Genomic DNA, 16,386 nt, shown 5'->3' with positions numbered 1-16,386 from the left:
TGGAAGAGCACTGGTTGCAGGGATGCTGCTGTTCCAGAGCCCAGACACTCCTCCATATAAAGCTGGAGTGATAGGACAAGGAGTAATGGGTTCAAACTCAAAGAGAGGGAATTTAGGTTAGATATATGAAAAAATTCTTTACTGTGAGGGTGGTGAGGCCCTGGCACAGGTTACCCAGAGAAGCTGTGGCTGCCCCATCTCACATCATTGGAAGTGTCCAATACCAGGTCGGAGGGGGCTTGGAGCAGCCTGGGCTAGTGGAAGGTGCCCTGCCCGTGGCAGGGGGTGGAATGAGATGAGCTTTAAGGACTCTTCCAACCCAAACCATTCTATGATTCTATGATTCTGTGAAGCTGCAGCACCAGGCCAGGTGCTCACTGATACCCACTGTGGACTGGAAATTGCATCCCAGCTCAAGCTCTGAGCTGTGGGGGCAGCTCTGCAGAACCCTGGCCCTGCCTTGCGCCTTCCCACGAAGCCTCAGGCGTGTGCCATGTTAGAGAGAACTATTGCTAATTATGTTCGAAACTTTCATCTCCTTCTTCACATCTTCCCAGTGAACTTAATGATGGAAGCAGTTGCCAGATGTTAATTATTATCATTATCAGCTCCCAGCATTTACTGTACAAAGCAGTGCTTTTTCTGGTCCCGGCACTCTGTGATTATAGGGGGAGAGAGGCAGGTTCATTAAAGCAGCCCGCAAGTGTTAGTGTTGTCATTATCCAATTAACGTTCCTCCTCGCAGGACGAATATAAACCTGACAAAGACCTCTCTGAAGTGGATCTGAAGAACGCCATCCGCGTGCACCACGCCTTAGCCACAAAAGCCTCCGACTACAGCAAGAAGTCCAACGTGCTCAAGCTGAAGACAGCTGACTGGAGAGTCTTCCTCTTCCAGGCCCCGTGAGTACCAGCTCTTCCCTGGATGGGCAGCCTGACCTCCAGCCACTGCCAGAGTCCCTCTGACCTGCCCAGGTCAGCACACACAGCAGGGGACAGGGCTGGGGGAGCAAGGAGCTGAGGGACTGCTCAAAGGATCTGGTCATAGGTCACAGTTTCTTGGTAGCTTTGTGTCAGTCCTGAAGGTCTTTCTCATCTGTCACCAAGCTGGGCTGAGCAGGATGGGCTGGGATGAAAAGGGCTGAGTAGAAGGCTCCCCTTGCTAACTTCAACTGGCAGTGGAAGGGAGAAAATCCATGTGGTGCATTGAACTGAGGAGGGGATGGTTCACCTCATCATCCTTTGATGGGAAAACTGTCTAAAGCTCCTCAGAGAAGATGTCTCAGCCAGGCTGGATCTTCTTCCTTCCTTAGTCCATTGCAGAGGAAAGTTGTGCTGTTCATAAGTGTCAAGTGTGATTGAGTCATCTCTTCTGTCTCGTGTTTTTCACATCTTCTGCTGAGAGAGGTGACATTGGAAGCTGGGCTGGAGTGCTATCAAACTAAAGGTTGACATCTGAATTTCTGCAGCAAAAGCCCCTGGCAGGGCTGGGGGAGCAGTGCCTGAACAAACTTGATGAGAGACTCTGGGTAATGTCCCACCAATCACACAACTGAGGGATCCATCCTGCTCCCTGGGACCTCTGTTTGTGGCTCTTGCTCTCCAAAGAGCAGGACATCCTTGGCCCTAGCCTGTCCCCAGCTCCTCAGGAATGCTGACAGAGCTGATGAGGAAGGCAGGACTGCCAGGACTTTGAGAGACACAAAGCAGCCCTGAAATCACTGGGGCACTGTAGAGGAGCCAGTTATCCAGGATTTCCCTCTGGTCACAACCCAGGGTGGCACAAAGTGGCTTCAAAGCAAAGCCACTGATGTCCCTCCTGAGCATGGGTGGCTCCAGGACCATTGTGAGCTGGCTGGTCCTGGGTCAGGAGCGTTTACAGACACCCTCTCTCTTCTCCCCTCCTCCATAACAGGAGTAAGGAAGAAATGCTCTCCTGGATCCTGCGAATCAACCTTGTTGCTGCCATTTTCTCTGCTCCAGCCTTCCCAGCTGCAATCTGCTCCATGAAGAAGTTCTGCCGCCCGCTCCTGCCTTCGTCCATGACCAAGCTGTGCCAGGTAATGTGAGAGAAGGAGTGATGGAGGGGTATCAGCAAGCCCTTCAGCAGGCAGGTCCTGCTGAGCTCGTCTGCAGGTCCCCCTGTTGCTGCCTGACGGGCACACTGAGGTGCTCAGGGCAGGAGCAGGGCAGTGGAGCAGGTGACCTGGACAGACATGGAAAATCCTGGTGTCAGGCCAGTGCTTCCTTTGCAGTGGTTGTAAACAGCCCTACCCACACCTGCCTCTTTGGCTGTTGGTTCTGGCTTATTTATTGCTCCTTGCCCATCACATCCCAGCACCTTCCAGTTGCTGGAGTTGAAAGAGCTGAATAGTTCCACAGTTGATGCTGCAGAGCCCAACAGCTCTGCGGGTTTATTGTATTTTTATCTTATTTACCTGCAGCCCAGGTTTATTTTATAATAAAATATGCACTTACAGGTGGCAGCCTCTTGTTTCTCAAACTGAAAAGCCACAGGTGAAGGGGGAGTCTGAGTCTCACTCAGTAGGGAAGTTTCTGGAAGCAAGAGGTCCCAGGGCACAAGGCCACAGCTGCCTAAGGCTCAGCTCACCAAAAGCAGCTGCCATCCAAAGGGGAGCTTTTGTTTCCGTGTCCAGGGAAATCCCAACATGCCTTAGCACTTCCAAAAAGTGGGGAGACACTGCCAGTGCCCCCCAGCAAAGGGGAGGACAGCCTGAAATGTCAGGGCAGAGATACAGGTCCTGTCAACTGAGCCAGATGTGACCAGATGTCGCCTTTCTCAGAACCCAAATGGGGAGGCTGCTCTTATCTTGGAAAGAGCAGGATGACCAACCAGCTGGACACTGCTGGCTCTGCCTGGCTGTTAAAGGATGTGGAGCATTTCACGTTTTGATGCTAAAGATGCCCCGATGCCAATAAAATCCGCTCTTGGCACCTGAGATCCCTGAGGGTTGGATCACTCAAATCCCTGTGTTTCCACTGCTCCTTATCAGATGAATTTGCAAATTCACAGCACACCTTTGGCTCTGGCACAGTAGCTGAGCTTTTGTCCTTGCAGAGAGAGCTCCCACATCCACAGGCAGGCGGAGCACTTGGGTGCTGCACTCCCACGTTTTAATACCTGACAACTCTTCTCTCGGCAGGAGGAACAGCTGAGGTCTCATGAAAATAAAATGAAGCAGATTGCAGACGAATTAGCAGAGCATAAATTACATCCTGTAGAGAAGAGCCTCAAGTCAAAAGAGGCTGAGGAATACAGACTCAAAGAACATTACCTAATATTTGAGGTAAAGGAACTTTCATCTTTTCCGTGATAAATGATACCTTGGCTGATTGAGGAGAACTGAGAACTCCAGGGTGGATGCTGTGGGCCTGGGAGAGCATGAAAGGAGAGAGAAGGACAAGGACTCCCAAGCTGACTGGGTGTCTTGGGACAGGAGCAAGCCTTGCTGTTTTGCACTGAAGCTAAAAAAAGACATAACAGACATTCCCTCCCCTCTGTGATTTCTAACCAGAGGAGGGGAAAACTGATGAGAGAAAGAAAATCTTCCTTTGCTGTGCCAGATCTTGACATTTCCTTAGGTCCCAAGTAAGAAAGTGGTTCAGTTCTCAGTGTGCATCAGTCTTTTACAGCAACATTAATAAAAAGTGAAGGGAATCCCTGAGAGAATTAATCTTGTTTTGCTGCAACAATTTCTGTAAATAAAGCCAAACCCAGCATTACAGCTGATTACAGACTCTTTGAGGATGCATGTAACTAAGTTTTAGCTCTCTTTAAAGTCTAATAGGCATTTAATTGTGGGACAAATGGGATATTTCGTTCCAGTGAGAGTTGAGCAGAAGATTCCTGCCACATAGGTGTCAGTGGGAAGGGACTGCTGGAGGCCTCTAGTCTTGCTTCCAGCAGGAACTTGGAATATTCCTAGTCTTAGCCCAGACTGTGTGTCATTTAGTGGCTGAGCCTCAGAAATCTCCAGGGATGGAAATATTCCACCTCCCTCATGCCAGGGCTGCACCACCCTTTTGTGTAACACCCAGACTCTCCAAAGCCACAGCTTCTGGCCACTGGTTCCCTTGTCTTTGTACCAGCCTTTCAAACAGTTGCTGCTGCCTCCCATTTTCCAGACATCTTGTTTTGGATGCCTGCAGAGGAGTCTCCATCCGAGCATTTCTCAGGGCTGCCTTTTCAGTCCGCAAGGAGAAGTTGGCACTTCCAGAGCATAATTCATCTCATCGGCCTTATGAGATGTGCTCTAGAAATGCTTGTTTCTCTGGGCTGACAAAGAAGCCAGTAGAAGAGGCTGCCTCTGAGATGTTAAGAGAAAGGATAGGTATTACCCAAGTCCTTAAAAAGACCAGGCACTGTGCTGAGGTTAAACCTGGGGGTGAGATTGGTGGGATCCTGACGGTACAGGATGGGTTTTCCTGCAGCAGCAGATGGCATTGCCACACCCACCGTGGCTTGTACCTGTTGCCAGGCTCTCTGTTCCCTCTTTCCCTGCAGAAGAGCCGCTATGAGACGTACATCAACCTGCTGTGCATGAAGATAAAAGTGGGGACGGATGACCTGGAGAGAATCGAGACCAGTTTCTTCAAGGTGGAAGCTGAGGACCTTGCTTTGAGGAAGACACATTCAAGCCCTTCCTTGAGCCAAGGGCACCTGTCCATCAGCTGTAAGGCAGAAAAGGACATTTTAGAGCAGAACACTTAACAAGGAAGGTGCGCACAGGGGGATGAACCGGCGATGCTCTGCGCTCCTGGACTAGATCGATGAGCACAATTTTACTTAGGAAATTATACGAGCAAAACCGTAGACATGTATGACGTGGGGATTGCTCTAGTGAAAGAAATCAAAGAAGCTTTAGTTGACACTCTCTGACAATGCTCTGGCATTTCAGCATCATCTCTTCTTCATTCCCAACAGCACCAGTGGCTTTTCTTTCCCTCCTGCTGCAGCCTGCACAACAAAAGGGATGTTGCTGGTTCTTCAAGGGCCGGGTTGCTCTTTTCTCCACCAGCCCTCTCTCTCCGCCTTCCCTCCCTGGAGTCCCCACCGGTTCATGGTCACAGTCCCCGGCAGTGCAGGAAACTCAGCCGAGATGACATGGTCTGTGGCACCACCAGCGCTCCCAGAGAAGGGCACAGAGGGGCAGGAGCACGTCCCTCCCGTAGGGGAGCACCTTCAGCACGTCCTGACACGAGGCGGGTGTCGTGAGCTGATCACGGACCAAGTGAGAGGTGTCTCCAGCGTGGCACATGGGAACATCATCTGCCCCTGGCAGGAGAGGCCTGGAGTGCCCTCTGTCACCTTATCCTTTTTATATATATATATATACATATGAATATATATAAATAAATATATATATATAAGGAAACTCTAACGTGGGTTTTTAACCTCAGTGTGCAAGTGAAGGCAAAGCTGCCTGGGGAAGTCACTAGGGACGTGGAGGGTCTGACCAGCCCACCAGGATGTTTTAAAAATTGCAGTAGCCTATGTATCTTTTTTTTTTTTCCCTTTTTCTCCTTTTTTTAACTCAAATGGAAGTCCCACCTGGCTTTGCTGTGGAACATCGCTCTCCCGTTCCTGCTTATCCAGACAAACTGGCCAAGTGGCTGCTTATTTGGCAGCCACAACATGCACCACTTTGGGTCTGAGGCACAATTGGAGCTGTGCACCAGCTCCAGGGAACCTTTGTGTGCAGGAGCAATCCCACCTGCCCATCCCTGCTGGATCCCTCCATCCTGCGATGCACACGCTGTACTCCTTTAAGTGGGGAATTGTGTTTCTGTTCCTTTCTGCTGTCTGTGGTCCAATGATTTGCTGTTGTGCTGAAGTGATTCCTCTGCATTTCAATGCCACGACCGTCCTCCCACGCTTTATTTATTTCACAGTTTGGTTTGGTCCTTTATTTCAGATTGCTTTTCTTTCCCCTCCGTGCATTCACAGTAATCAAGTTCCAGTTTTGAAGGATCTTGTAGCTGCTAATTACAGTCATTTATTGTTTATCTTTTGCAGCATTTTTTTAAACAAAAAGAATAAGATTTATTTGGACCTTCAACGTTTGAAAGCGTATGGACTACTGTTTTCCATGATGGTTCATGACACTAAAAACCTCTTCCCAACTTTGTCACCTCTTCTTTTATCTCTGTTTCTTTGTACAGTTTGATAGTTTATTTGAAATGATGCACTAAGAATCATGTAAAAAAAAAAAAAAGAATAACAATAAAGCTGAATCTGTTGGTAAAGAGAATTGGTCTGAAGCAGAGTTCCACCGTGTGCTGGATTGATCCCAGATTTCCCAGCATCAGAAGGCCAGGCTGATACAGGTCTCCACCAGCACCTGCTGCACAAAAGCCAGGACTGTATGGACAGACAGCACTAAAAAATGGCAATTCCTTTCCACAAGTGGGTTACAACCCCACCCATCCTCCTGGGGGCTGAAAGCACTGGCCTGCCTGTGCTTTGGGTGGATGACACCCCTGGAGCAGGTGAGGACAGATGGGCTGCTTTGGGAACACATTCAGGAACTCTTCTCTCTGGCTGGCGCATCCCAGGTGTGTCTGTCCATGTGCAGCCTAGAGATTTATGGGAGTAGAAAGGTACCAACACCTGCACTGGGGGTTGGAGATGTTCTGGGGGGAGAGGAGGAGCCCAGGGCTACACTGGCTGGCTGTTTCTCCAAGGCATCACTGCTTTTGTGTCAGGTACTGTACAGACATCCCTTGCTCTGAAGATCTCCAAGATGCTCCTACTCACATGAAGTGTCTGGTGCTCAGACTCCCACAGTGGAAGTCTGGAGGAAATCTGGACCTAACTCCTCCTTTCCAAAATCCCAGGCATACTTTGCACTTCAGCTTGCCCTTTCTGAGCATCCCTTCCAGCGGGCAGTGACATCTCCAGTGTGTTTGAGCTGCCACCAAGAGCAGCTCAGCCCCCTGACTGAAGGTGCCAGTCTGCCATGCTCAGCTGGGAGGACCTTGCAGAGAAAAGCAGGATCTTGCAAAGTCTCCTTTGGGCACCAGGAAAAAGCCTCAAAGCCTTGAGACTCAGCACCCCATGGATGTGGAAAGGGGTGGCAGCTGATGTCAGACAGCACTTGGCAAGGCAACTCTGAGGGTAAAACTTGCACTCAGGGTAAAAACTTGCACTTTACTCTGAGGGTAAGACTACCAGCAGTTTGCCAAGGGCACAAGTCCTGATCCAGGTTGACACACACATGCAGGTGTGGTGAGAGCATCTCACCTGCTCAAGGGCACTGAGAACAGCCAAAAATTCCTTGTTTGACCAAAGGAACCTGGAAGAAAACAGTTTTTTCCTTCCCCTTTCCCCCTCTGGAGGTCAAGGACTCAAGCCACCCACCACTAAGAGGGAAAAGCAGCATCTCAGAGGAGCTAGGGAGCCACATCCTTTTCTCTTCCTGGAGGCATCCAGATGTGCTTTCTGGCACATCCCCAGCCTGTGCCAGCCCCTCTAGCAGCCACCACGACTGCTCTGGGCCTCACACAACCTCACCTGACAGTGGTGGTTCAGCCTGACCACCTCTCCTGGACACAACACCAAATTCATTTCAGAGGGACTTTTTCTGGGGGAGGCTTTGTGACCCCAAAGCCAGGATCTGGTGCTCCTCTCCTGCTTGTGCCACCCGATCTGTGTCAGCAGAGCGATCCCTTCCCCTCTGGGAAGGGCAGCAAAGGCATCACACAGGCAGAGCAGAGCTGGCTCCCCCCACCTGTGAAAATCACTCTAAAATATTTACAGGCGAACCCTGGGAATACACATGGCTGGAAATGAGGAGGCTAAAAATAAACCAGCCAGGGGAAAAAGGAGAGAGATACAGGCTTCCTTCAGAGGCAATCGGAGAGAAAATTGAAGTAGCGTAACTGCCTCTAAATATAGCACACAATTATGGGAATCAAGGGGCACGTTTAACGAGAAATCACTACGAAAAAGAAATCCTGAGGCTGCCATGGCTCAGAGCTAGTGATGTCTTAGCAGGTGCAGAGCATCACAGGTCTCTGCAAACCACAGAACAGAGAAGGATCCCCCTGTGCAGGGCAAACCCACAGCTCCTTTCTGAGGGACCCAGAAAGCAGAGAGCAGCAGGGATGCCTGGTGGGGATGAGCTGCATTGAGCACACCCTGAGGTTTGGCCACATGTTTTTTCTGCACCCCAGGGCTGCTCTGCACCCCGGCCCAGAGCTCAGCAGCAGGAGACCCAAGAGCTGCACCTTCCTGCAGGAGAGACTTCTCCATGATGGAGCTCACAAGCTCACAGATCCTGAGGAGAGCCATGGATGCTTTGGGAACCCAACAGCCCCCCACCTCCTTTCTATTTCTCTGTGTTCCCCAGGGATCAGCCTTGGTGATCTCCCACATGTGTCTCTTCCAAGGGGTGAAGTGCTCTCTCTCTGTTCCTGTCCATCTCACAATGCTCCAGGAGCCACTGGAGGAGATAAGATGGGAGACCAAAGGCAACAGGAAGTTGGAGCGTGTCCCCAGAGCAGTGGGAGAGTGGAGAGCTGCAGGTACCACTGCCTTCATCCAGCAAGGTTTGGGGCTGCACAGAAGTGGGGCATGATGCATCCAAGGGTTACATGGCACACTTCACCCAAATCAGGATGTGACCCCACCACCTTTATCCCCAGTCCTAGACATGTAAGACCTCCTTGGGTGACAGGAGGGCAGGATCCTTCAGCCTTTAACCTTCTGGGGAATCAGTGTTGAGATGCCTTATTGAGGGTGAAGTGCTGAGCCCTCTGGTCTGTCTGGAGTCCCCTCAGCACATGTGATGGGTGTTAGGGGTGGCCTGTGACCCAGCAATGGGCAATGGGCATCCTGGAGGCGGGGGGAGTTGGAGCAGAAGAAACCCAGCCTGTGGGTGTGATTAGCTGGGCCTTCAGGGTGGGCAGCACCGCGAGGGGTGGGGGCTTCTCTCATGGCTCTGTGCATTCAGAGAATCATAGAATGGTTTGGGTTGGAAGGGACATTAAAGGTCATCTTGTTCCAACCAGATCATCTAGTTCTAACGAAGGTCATCTAGTTCCAACCTATCCATTCCCATGGGGTTGTCTCAGACCAGCGTGCAGCAGATCCCTCTCCTCCTAGGGGAGTTCATCTGGGACTTTTGGGCATCTCCTCATCTCACTGAGCAGGAAGAAGGGAGCAAGATGTGAGCTGGGCTGAGCCATGAGCTCGCCCTCAGGGACTGTGATGCCTGTGAATTCACTGTGTTGTCAGTGAGTCCCCTACAGGGAGGTTATCCAGAGACATGGATTTGCCACGGAAGAGCTGAAGAAGGGATCTGTTTTGTGGGTGGGCAGGTGTTGCACGACAGCACAGCACTGGCAGGGTTGGACCCAACATGTCTCCACTCTGCTGAAAAAGTCACTGAAATGGGTGCCAGCATGTAGCACATGCCACACACCTTGGCCTCTCTTGGAACAACTAAAAGCTGTCACATTTGGAGTGAAGGAGGATCTCCTGGTGTGCAGCTGGAGAAGGAATGGGATCCACCTGAGAGATATGAGGGTGGCATTCACTCACCTCAGTGAGTCTCCAGTTCTAAGCCCTGCAGAGATGGTCAAATTTCCATGCCTGGTAGAAAAACACCTACCTATGGGTCTCTATGGGCATAAAGATCTTTACTGAACCAGAGCATCTTTCATATGAGGAAAGGATGAGGGAGCTGGGACTGTTCAGCCTGGAGAGGGCTCAGGAGGATGTTACATGTGTACAAATACCTGATGGGAGGCAGTGAAGAAGAGGAAGCTGAACTCTTCTCAGAAGCATCCAGTGACAGGACAGGAGGCAATGGGCAGAAAATAAAAAATTAGTAAATACAGTCCAAATGCAAGAAGACACTTTTTTGCTTTGAGGGGAACCAAGCACTGACAAAGGTTACCCAAAGAAAGTTGTGGTGTTGCCATCCTTGGAGATATTCAAACCCTGACTGGGAACAGGCCTGGGCAACTGGCTCTGGGTGAGCTGATGTAGCAGGGAATTTGGAAGAAATCTTTTCCAACCTCAACCAGTCTGTGATTCTGTGGATGGTACCTGTTACAGCTCTCCATTTGCCCCCACAAAGGGCCTGATATTAATGCAGCCCACAGCTTGTTATTTCTTATTTTATTTATAATATAAAAAATGTTCAAGTGTTAAACAGTCGAGAGTTCTGACATTCAGACAATCCAGAGCAAACTTTGACAATCATCTTATGACAAATTAGCAGAGTTTTCTATCTGACCCCATCATGGGTGAGGAATAGAGGGTTTAGTTACTTTATTGCTAAAAGTTAAATGAAATAATACACTGTCAATTGTTGTATTATCTTCTCAGTCACAGCTTCACCATGCATCCAATCTACAGTATCTGAAATGCAAAGGACATGCAGAAGTAAAAATATAAAAAGAAAAAAGTCAGGCTACAATGTAAACAGGTTTGCTGCAGAGAACTGAGGAGAGAGGGGCACTTCCACGGGGGTGCTCTGCCGCCTGGACACGCAGGACTGTCTCTTTGCGCCGCAGAGCCGATGGCCAGAGCTGCTCCGAGTTTGGAAACACGATGTCCATCGCCAATGGCGGGACGTGACGGTAACAACTTTCTTTACAATACATGGCACGGCAGTAGGGGAGGATCCGCTCGCTGGGCTGCCCCTCATGGGGCCCTTCCCAGCCAAGGCAGGGGCGACAAGCAGGACCAAAAGTGCTCTGGGTCCTGCCGAACCCTGGGGCAGCACAGCCGGCGACCGCTCGGCACCGCGGCCAGGGGGACACGAGGCCATGCCACGCCTTGGCAGCACCCTCTGGGTGTCCTCCCGGCAAGGATGTCACGCAGGATGTCACACAGGACACCACAGCCCCACAGCACCGTGGCTACACCGCTCAGCCAAGGGGGTGCCATGGCCAGCATGGCACTGGCACGGCAACGCAGCCACGGGCACCGGGGCTGGACAGAGCCCACCCCGCTGGGAACACCTCACAGAGCCTGCCCAGGACGGATTGAGCGACCCAGATTCAGCGGTACCTGACAGGGTGTGATCCACCGTGGTCACACGGGTGTCTGCCTTGCCTGACTACAAACCTGTGCCAACCCAACTCCAGACCCACAGGTGAGATGGCCAAAGGCTGGGAGATACATTGTAAGGGCTGCTGCTGCCGCGCGATTTCATTTTGTCTTCCTACCTGTGTGGCAAAAGAAACTTTATTTCTTGCGTTTCAGCACGGTGCTTTTGGGGTTTCTTTTTCTCCTGATTTAAGCGGAAATACAAGTATTTTACAGGGCAAGACAGATCCCCGTCAGACATGATAATGGAAATGCTCCCACTCATGTCCTTAATGTGTGTTTAAACAATACTTTAAAGAATAAGATCATTAATAGCAGGGTACGGGGGGGCAAAGTGGCGAGGCTGTTTTCTTCCGACAGAAGAGCGCCCTTGTGACAGGTTGTCTCCCAAACAAAAATCTATGATCTTAAAAATGCTACTGAAACAGAATCCTCGGCATGAATCCCAGCACTAGCATACAGCAAAAGGCACCACGATAGTTTTGTTTTCTATTTTTAAGTAGTCAAAAATTGGCCCACTTTTCTTTGTTACTTTATTGTTTGTTTTCTTTTCTTCTTCTTTTTTTTTTTTAAACCTTTTTTTTTGTTTTTTTTCTCGGAAGCTGTAAATCAAGACATTACATATAAATAGAGATTCCCTATAAAAAAGTCATTGTCGTTAGCTATTATAAGACAACTTTGCTAAAATGAAAATAAAACATTTTATTTGTTATATTTTTCCCCCTCTTTTATATAAAATAAAAATATTTATTTTTTGTTTTTTGTGTGTTTTTGTTTGTTTGTTTGTTTTTTTCTGTTCCTGTTTCATTGTTTTGTTTTTTTTTTTTGTTTCCGTCTCGCCTCCCTCCCTCCTCGGCCTCCTCCGTGCGGTTGTGTCTGCAGGTGCAACGAGCCTGGGAGGTGCCTAGAGAGGATCGGGGTCCGGTTTGGGCGCCACGTGTGCCAGGCTGCCGCGCCCGCTCTCCCCGTGGGCGCTGTGTCTGCTGCAGGAATAGTGAGTCCGGCTGTCGCCCGGCCGGTGCAGCGGCGGCGACTCTGTGTGCGCCGCCTCATTGTTCTGAGTGCTTAGGAACGGGGTGCTCTCGGCCACCAGCTCCTCGTCAGACTCGCTGTAAGAGGCGCTGCTCAAGGAGAAGGAGTCCCGGACGGCTCTGGCCCTGTGAGGGATGTGCCCGTTCAGTTTGGATTTTTTCCACCGCCTGTTGCTGCTGGCTGTTTTCTTTGGCTGCTCTAGCGCTGTGACGTACTCCTGCGTCGTCTCGTACTCGTCGTCCTCTGTGATGCGGAAGGGGCTGGAGGGAAGGCTCCCCATGCTGTCGTTTAGGTAGGTCTTCCTTTGGTAGTAGCTGTCGTACCTCTGCGTGTCCTGGAAGGGGAGCTGGTAGCGCCGCAGGAGGGGCTGCTGTTCCTCCACGCGGAAGCTGATGGGAGCCGCCGGCGGCAGGGACACGGCGTGCGCCGAGTTGGGGGAGGTGATCTCGAAGGTGGGCACCTGCGTGGTCATCGGGTAGTGGAAGTCGACAGGTGACAGGCGTGCTGGGGTGGTCAGGGCCGACACGTACCTGAAAAACAACAGCGCTGTTTGGACACACCGAGAAACCCCCCAAAAAACCACCCAGCTGCGCCGACCGCCTGACTCAGGGACCTGTGAGGCCTCCGGTGCACCTGCTGCTGGAGCTCCACAACTCCTGGGGAACCAGGAGGAGGGAGCTTGCACTGCTGGGCCAAGGGAGTGTGAGTTGCTGCTTTTAGTGGGCACTAGGGCACTGTGCATTGTGCATCCCCAGATCGCCCCTCCAGAGACACTCGGCATGCAATTCCCACCCTGCACTGTTGAGTTGAGGCTTTGCTGCCTCTCATCTGCCTGCCTTCTGTTCCCTCTGGAGCTGCCAAGCTTCTCTCCAAGCAAGATCCCCAAATTCCCTCCCCCTGCCCAGGCCACAGATGTGGAAAGCCTGGGCATTGCTTACTCTGACTTAGCAAAAATCTTACGTCTCAAAAATGCATCTATCACTGTCTTCTACTTTAGTGACAGTGTCAGTGTGGCCATCCATGTCTAGTCTAGCTCCTCTACAAACAGCCCTTCCTTTGGCATCACCTCTTTCAAAGGAGCAGATCTCATTTCCTCTCAGTAATCCTAGTGTTGTCTCTGCCCAATTCCACCTGCCTGGGCTCTCTGGCTAGTCCAGCACCTTTTTGCCCGTGTGTTTTGTGAAGTATGAAGTTTCTGTAAGAGCTGCATCAACCTGACTGGACCAGGGACAGGAATGAGAGAGCAGAAGACGCTGCCTTTCTCCTCTGCCCCATGGAAAAGTCCCACTGTCTTGAAGGGTAACTGCCCATGTGGCCACCCAGCATCACCAATGGCTACCTGCAAAGGGCTGGACCAAGGGTGGAGATGGCCACGAGGAACCAGACTGGGAAGAGGACAACTGTTACAGCTGCTGATGGTGTCTCAGCTCTGCAGCTGTGCTCCTTGGAAGGCTAGGTCATATTGAGCCCTGTCCCATGGCTGTGCAGGACATCTGCTCACCAGGGCATCCTCTCTCAGGACTATGCTGAGGACATAAATCTTTTCCCCATGTACCTGAGGGCCAGACCCTGCCCGAGCTGCCAGCCCACCAAGCTGCCTGGGGTGCAATCTCGAGCCAGTTTTTCATTACCAGTTGCTGATTGCAGCCAGGTATTTTACACTCCTGTCATCCCCGTGCTCCAAATCTACGTTGCCACCAGGTGAGCAGGATGCAGTACTGGCTGCTGCCCCTACCACAGTGGCCTCCTCTGGTAGGACAGAGCTGGAGTTTCTCCAGCACCACCACGGGACTGCTGCACTAGGGCTGGGAAAGGCAAACATTTTTGTGCTGTGCACAGAGGGCACAGCTCCACCCCACTGTGCCCTGGTGGCACCAAGCAGTGGGGTCTGACCTCTCGCTGTGGGGTGAGTCCCGCAGGGAATCCACCGAGTCCCGGTACTGCGTCGTGGGCCTCCGCGAGTCCTCGATGCAGAAGGTGGCCCCGCGGCGAGCCCGCGCCTCCACGCACGCCGGGCTGTTGCATTTGCTGGTTCCCACCGAGGACAGCATTATCCCAGACTGGGAATCCGAAGTCAGGCTCTCCGTTCGCTCCAAGCTCCAGGTGTGGCTTTCATGTCTGTGGACCAAACCCCGAGTGGACAGTGAGCAGGGAATCCCCATCGAGCTCTTCTCCAAAGAGCCGCTCGCAGGCACCGCTCACACTCGGCTCTGCACCTCTGCACTGGCATCCCCTTTCTCTCTCTCACTAGGATATGTCCCAACTTCCCTACCTTTGATCTGCCTTTCTCTGCTACCTCTTGGAGGTATCATTAGAGGACAAAGAAAGCAAACCAGTGCATAGAAGATATTTATCCCACCACTGAATAGATGGCTGGGACGGGACAGCCTCTGGAGGGAGGCCAATGCAATCCTGATTTGTGCTTGCAAACCATTCTGGGTGTGGAGCAACACACTGGCCATGCCAAGGCAAGTCAACCAAGTTTCTTCAAATGTGCCACCTGCATTGCCAAGTGATAGCCCCTTTGGAATCACTACCAGAGAGGAACCAGGAGAAGCCACTCAAAATTAGCAGAACAAAGTGTACCAAAGAGAGATCTGGATGTTCAGTTGCCACTGGTTTAGAAAAGATTTTGGCAGCAAAACACTTTCGAGGTGCTAGACAAAAACTATGATGTGCTGGCTAGACCTTGCTGAGCACTCAGAGCCTCACCTGTCCTAGTCTGGGGGAAACAGGACATCCCACAAGGACTCACCGCGGTCACACGGGGCCACCTGCCCACCGGGGTCCCACCCACACCACGGCCACCACACTGACCCCTCCATGGCAGAAATACAACACCTCTGAACTCCCACGTTGCACCAGATGGAGCTGTGTCGATGGAGGATTTTGGGTGGGGGTTCGCAGAGGAGAGCAGGCATCATTAAGACTTCCTAAGAACTTGTTAATTATTGATGGCTCCAGGCACATGCTCATTTATAACTTCAAACAGTGTCCTCATTAGAGGCACTGATGGAGTAAAATGGAGCCTGATTATGCCAGTAGTTTGCCTCTGGCATGACTTCAAGAAGCACCTGCTTGCTGCACTTGACTCAGGAAAATTAGGTGGCAGGTAGCCAGGACCAGAGGCTACGCAAGGTAGGTTCCTCCTCACAGCTGCCATGTGCTAATGCTGCCTTCCAGGCACACCTTTGCTCTTCAGGAGCTGCCCAGGGATGGCCCAGTACTTTGGAGCGAGCATAGAAGGCCAGCAAAGTGCAGCTCTGCAGGCACAGGAGCCTCCGTGCACCTGGCTCAAGCTTGCACACACCTATCCAGGGCTGGGCTGCAGAGTACAAATTCAAAAAACCTGGAAAACACACCGTTTAGCTCACGAGGGGTGGGATTTCCCTGGAAAAATCAGTCATTTCCAGCTCATCAAGTCATTCTTGGCTCCCTCTCTACTTGCTGGAGGTCTAGCCAAAGGAATCTGGAAGGGATTCACCTGAAAACCCAAGTTCAATATCTGAAGTTGATCTTGAGTACTTGTTCAACCCTCAGGAATGCCTGAACCCTGAGGAAACACGCTGGGAGCCACCTATGAACTTTAGCTGAAAGAATTTTAGGATTCCTGGATGAATGGAGACAAACCCATCAGGCTAATGAAGTACATGAGACAGTCACGTATCAAAGGCAAGGGATCTCCACGGAAAACACCCTCACTTACTGGAAGAAGCGCAAGAGCTGAGTAAGAGGAAGAAGTGGAGCGAGTAAGAGGAAGAAGTGGAGCATCCAAACTCAAAACAGCACAGGACTTTCTTTGGAGCATTTGAAAGACTTCTCTGTACATCATAAAAATAGGGGAGTCCATTTGCAATTCAAATGCTCTCGAAAACCCTGAGAACTTCAGCTTCCAAGCTCTTCCCCCAACAGTTATTTTGAAACGAAAACAAAAAGTACGTCTCATCCCGTGTCACAAGAAATATTGGCACTTTCCTGCTAGACCCAGTTTTCCTGAAAGCCTCAGAAAAACCTCCAGTGAGAGAGGTGCCACCACCTCAGAGGCTGGGATTCTAACACAACTCTCTGAACTGTGATAAATTGCATGGGAGTTGGGTTTTTCTGGTGAAAACCTGTGAGTTCCAAGGCAGACTCTGACCCTGAGGAACTGACCAAAACATTTTGTGATATTTTGTGTGCTTCGTCTTCCACACAGCAAATACATTCTAAATATGAAACAGATAGCCTGTGTGTGCTTAATTAATTATTTCAGATGTCCAGTGTGCTGCAAA

At 50.9% G+C, this 16,386-nt stretch overlaps 2 protein-coding genes across 5 annotated transcripts in view; one reads left to right on the top strand and one right to left on the bottom strand.

The window, feature by feature from the left end:
* Positions 1 to 6,272, top strand: part of PSD2 (pleckstrin and Sec7 domain containing 2) — a 64,927-nt gene extending 58,655 nt beyond the window's left edge. For both annotated transcript variants that reach the window (XM_050312043.1, XM_050312044.1), the window contains 4 exons: positions 746 to 903; positions 1,916 to 2,060; positions 3,165 to 3,308; positions 4,526 to 6,272. In XM_050312043.1, the coding sequence (XP_050168000.1) occupies positions 746 to 903; positions 1,916 to 2,060; positions 3,165 to 3,308; positions 4,526 to 4,732 (654 nt within the window). In that variant the 3' untranslated portion in view covers positions 4,733 to 6,272. The remainder of the gene's footprint in view (positions 1 to 745; positions 904 to 1,915; positions 2,061 to 3,164; positions 3,309 to 4,525) is intronic.
* A 3,858-nt stretch (positions 6,273 to 10,130) lies between these two features.
* The window catches only part of NRG2 (neuregulin 2), a 158,851-nt gene continuing 152,595 nt past the window's right edge, over positions 10,131 to 16,386 (bottom strand). For all 3 annotated transcript variants that reach the window (XM_050312047.1, XM_050312048.1, XM_050312046.1), the window contains 2 exons: positions 14,009 to 14,233; positions 10,131 to 12,645 (listed from right to left, as the gene is read on the bottom strand). In XM_050312047.1, the coding sequence (XP_050168004.1) occupies positions 11,988 to 12,645; positions 14,009 to 14,233 (883 nt within the window). In that variant the 3' untranslated portion in view covers positions 10,131 to 11,987. The remainder of the gene's footprint in view (positions 12,646 to 14,008; positions 14,234 to 16,386) is intronic.

Source organism: Myiozetetes cayanensis, unplaced genomic scaffold, assembly GCF_022539395.1.
Source record: "Myiozetetes cayanensis isolate MyiCay16 unplaced genomic scaffold, myiCay2020 scf17, whole genome shotgun sequence".
Lineage (NCBI taxonomy): Eukaryota > Metazoa > Chordata > Aves > Passeriformes > Tyrannidae > Myiozetetes > Myiozetetes cayanensis.
This window is presented reverse-complemented; position numbering and strand designations above follow the sequence as displayed.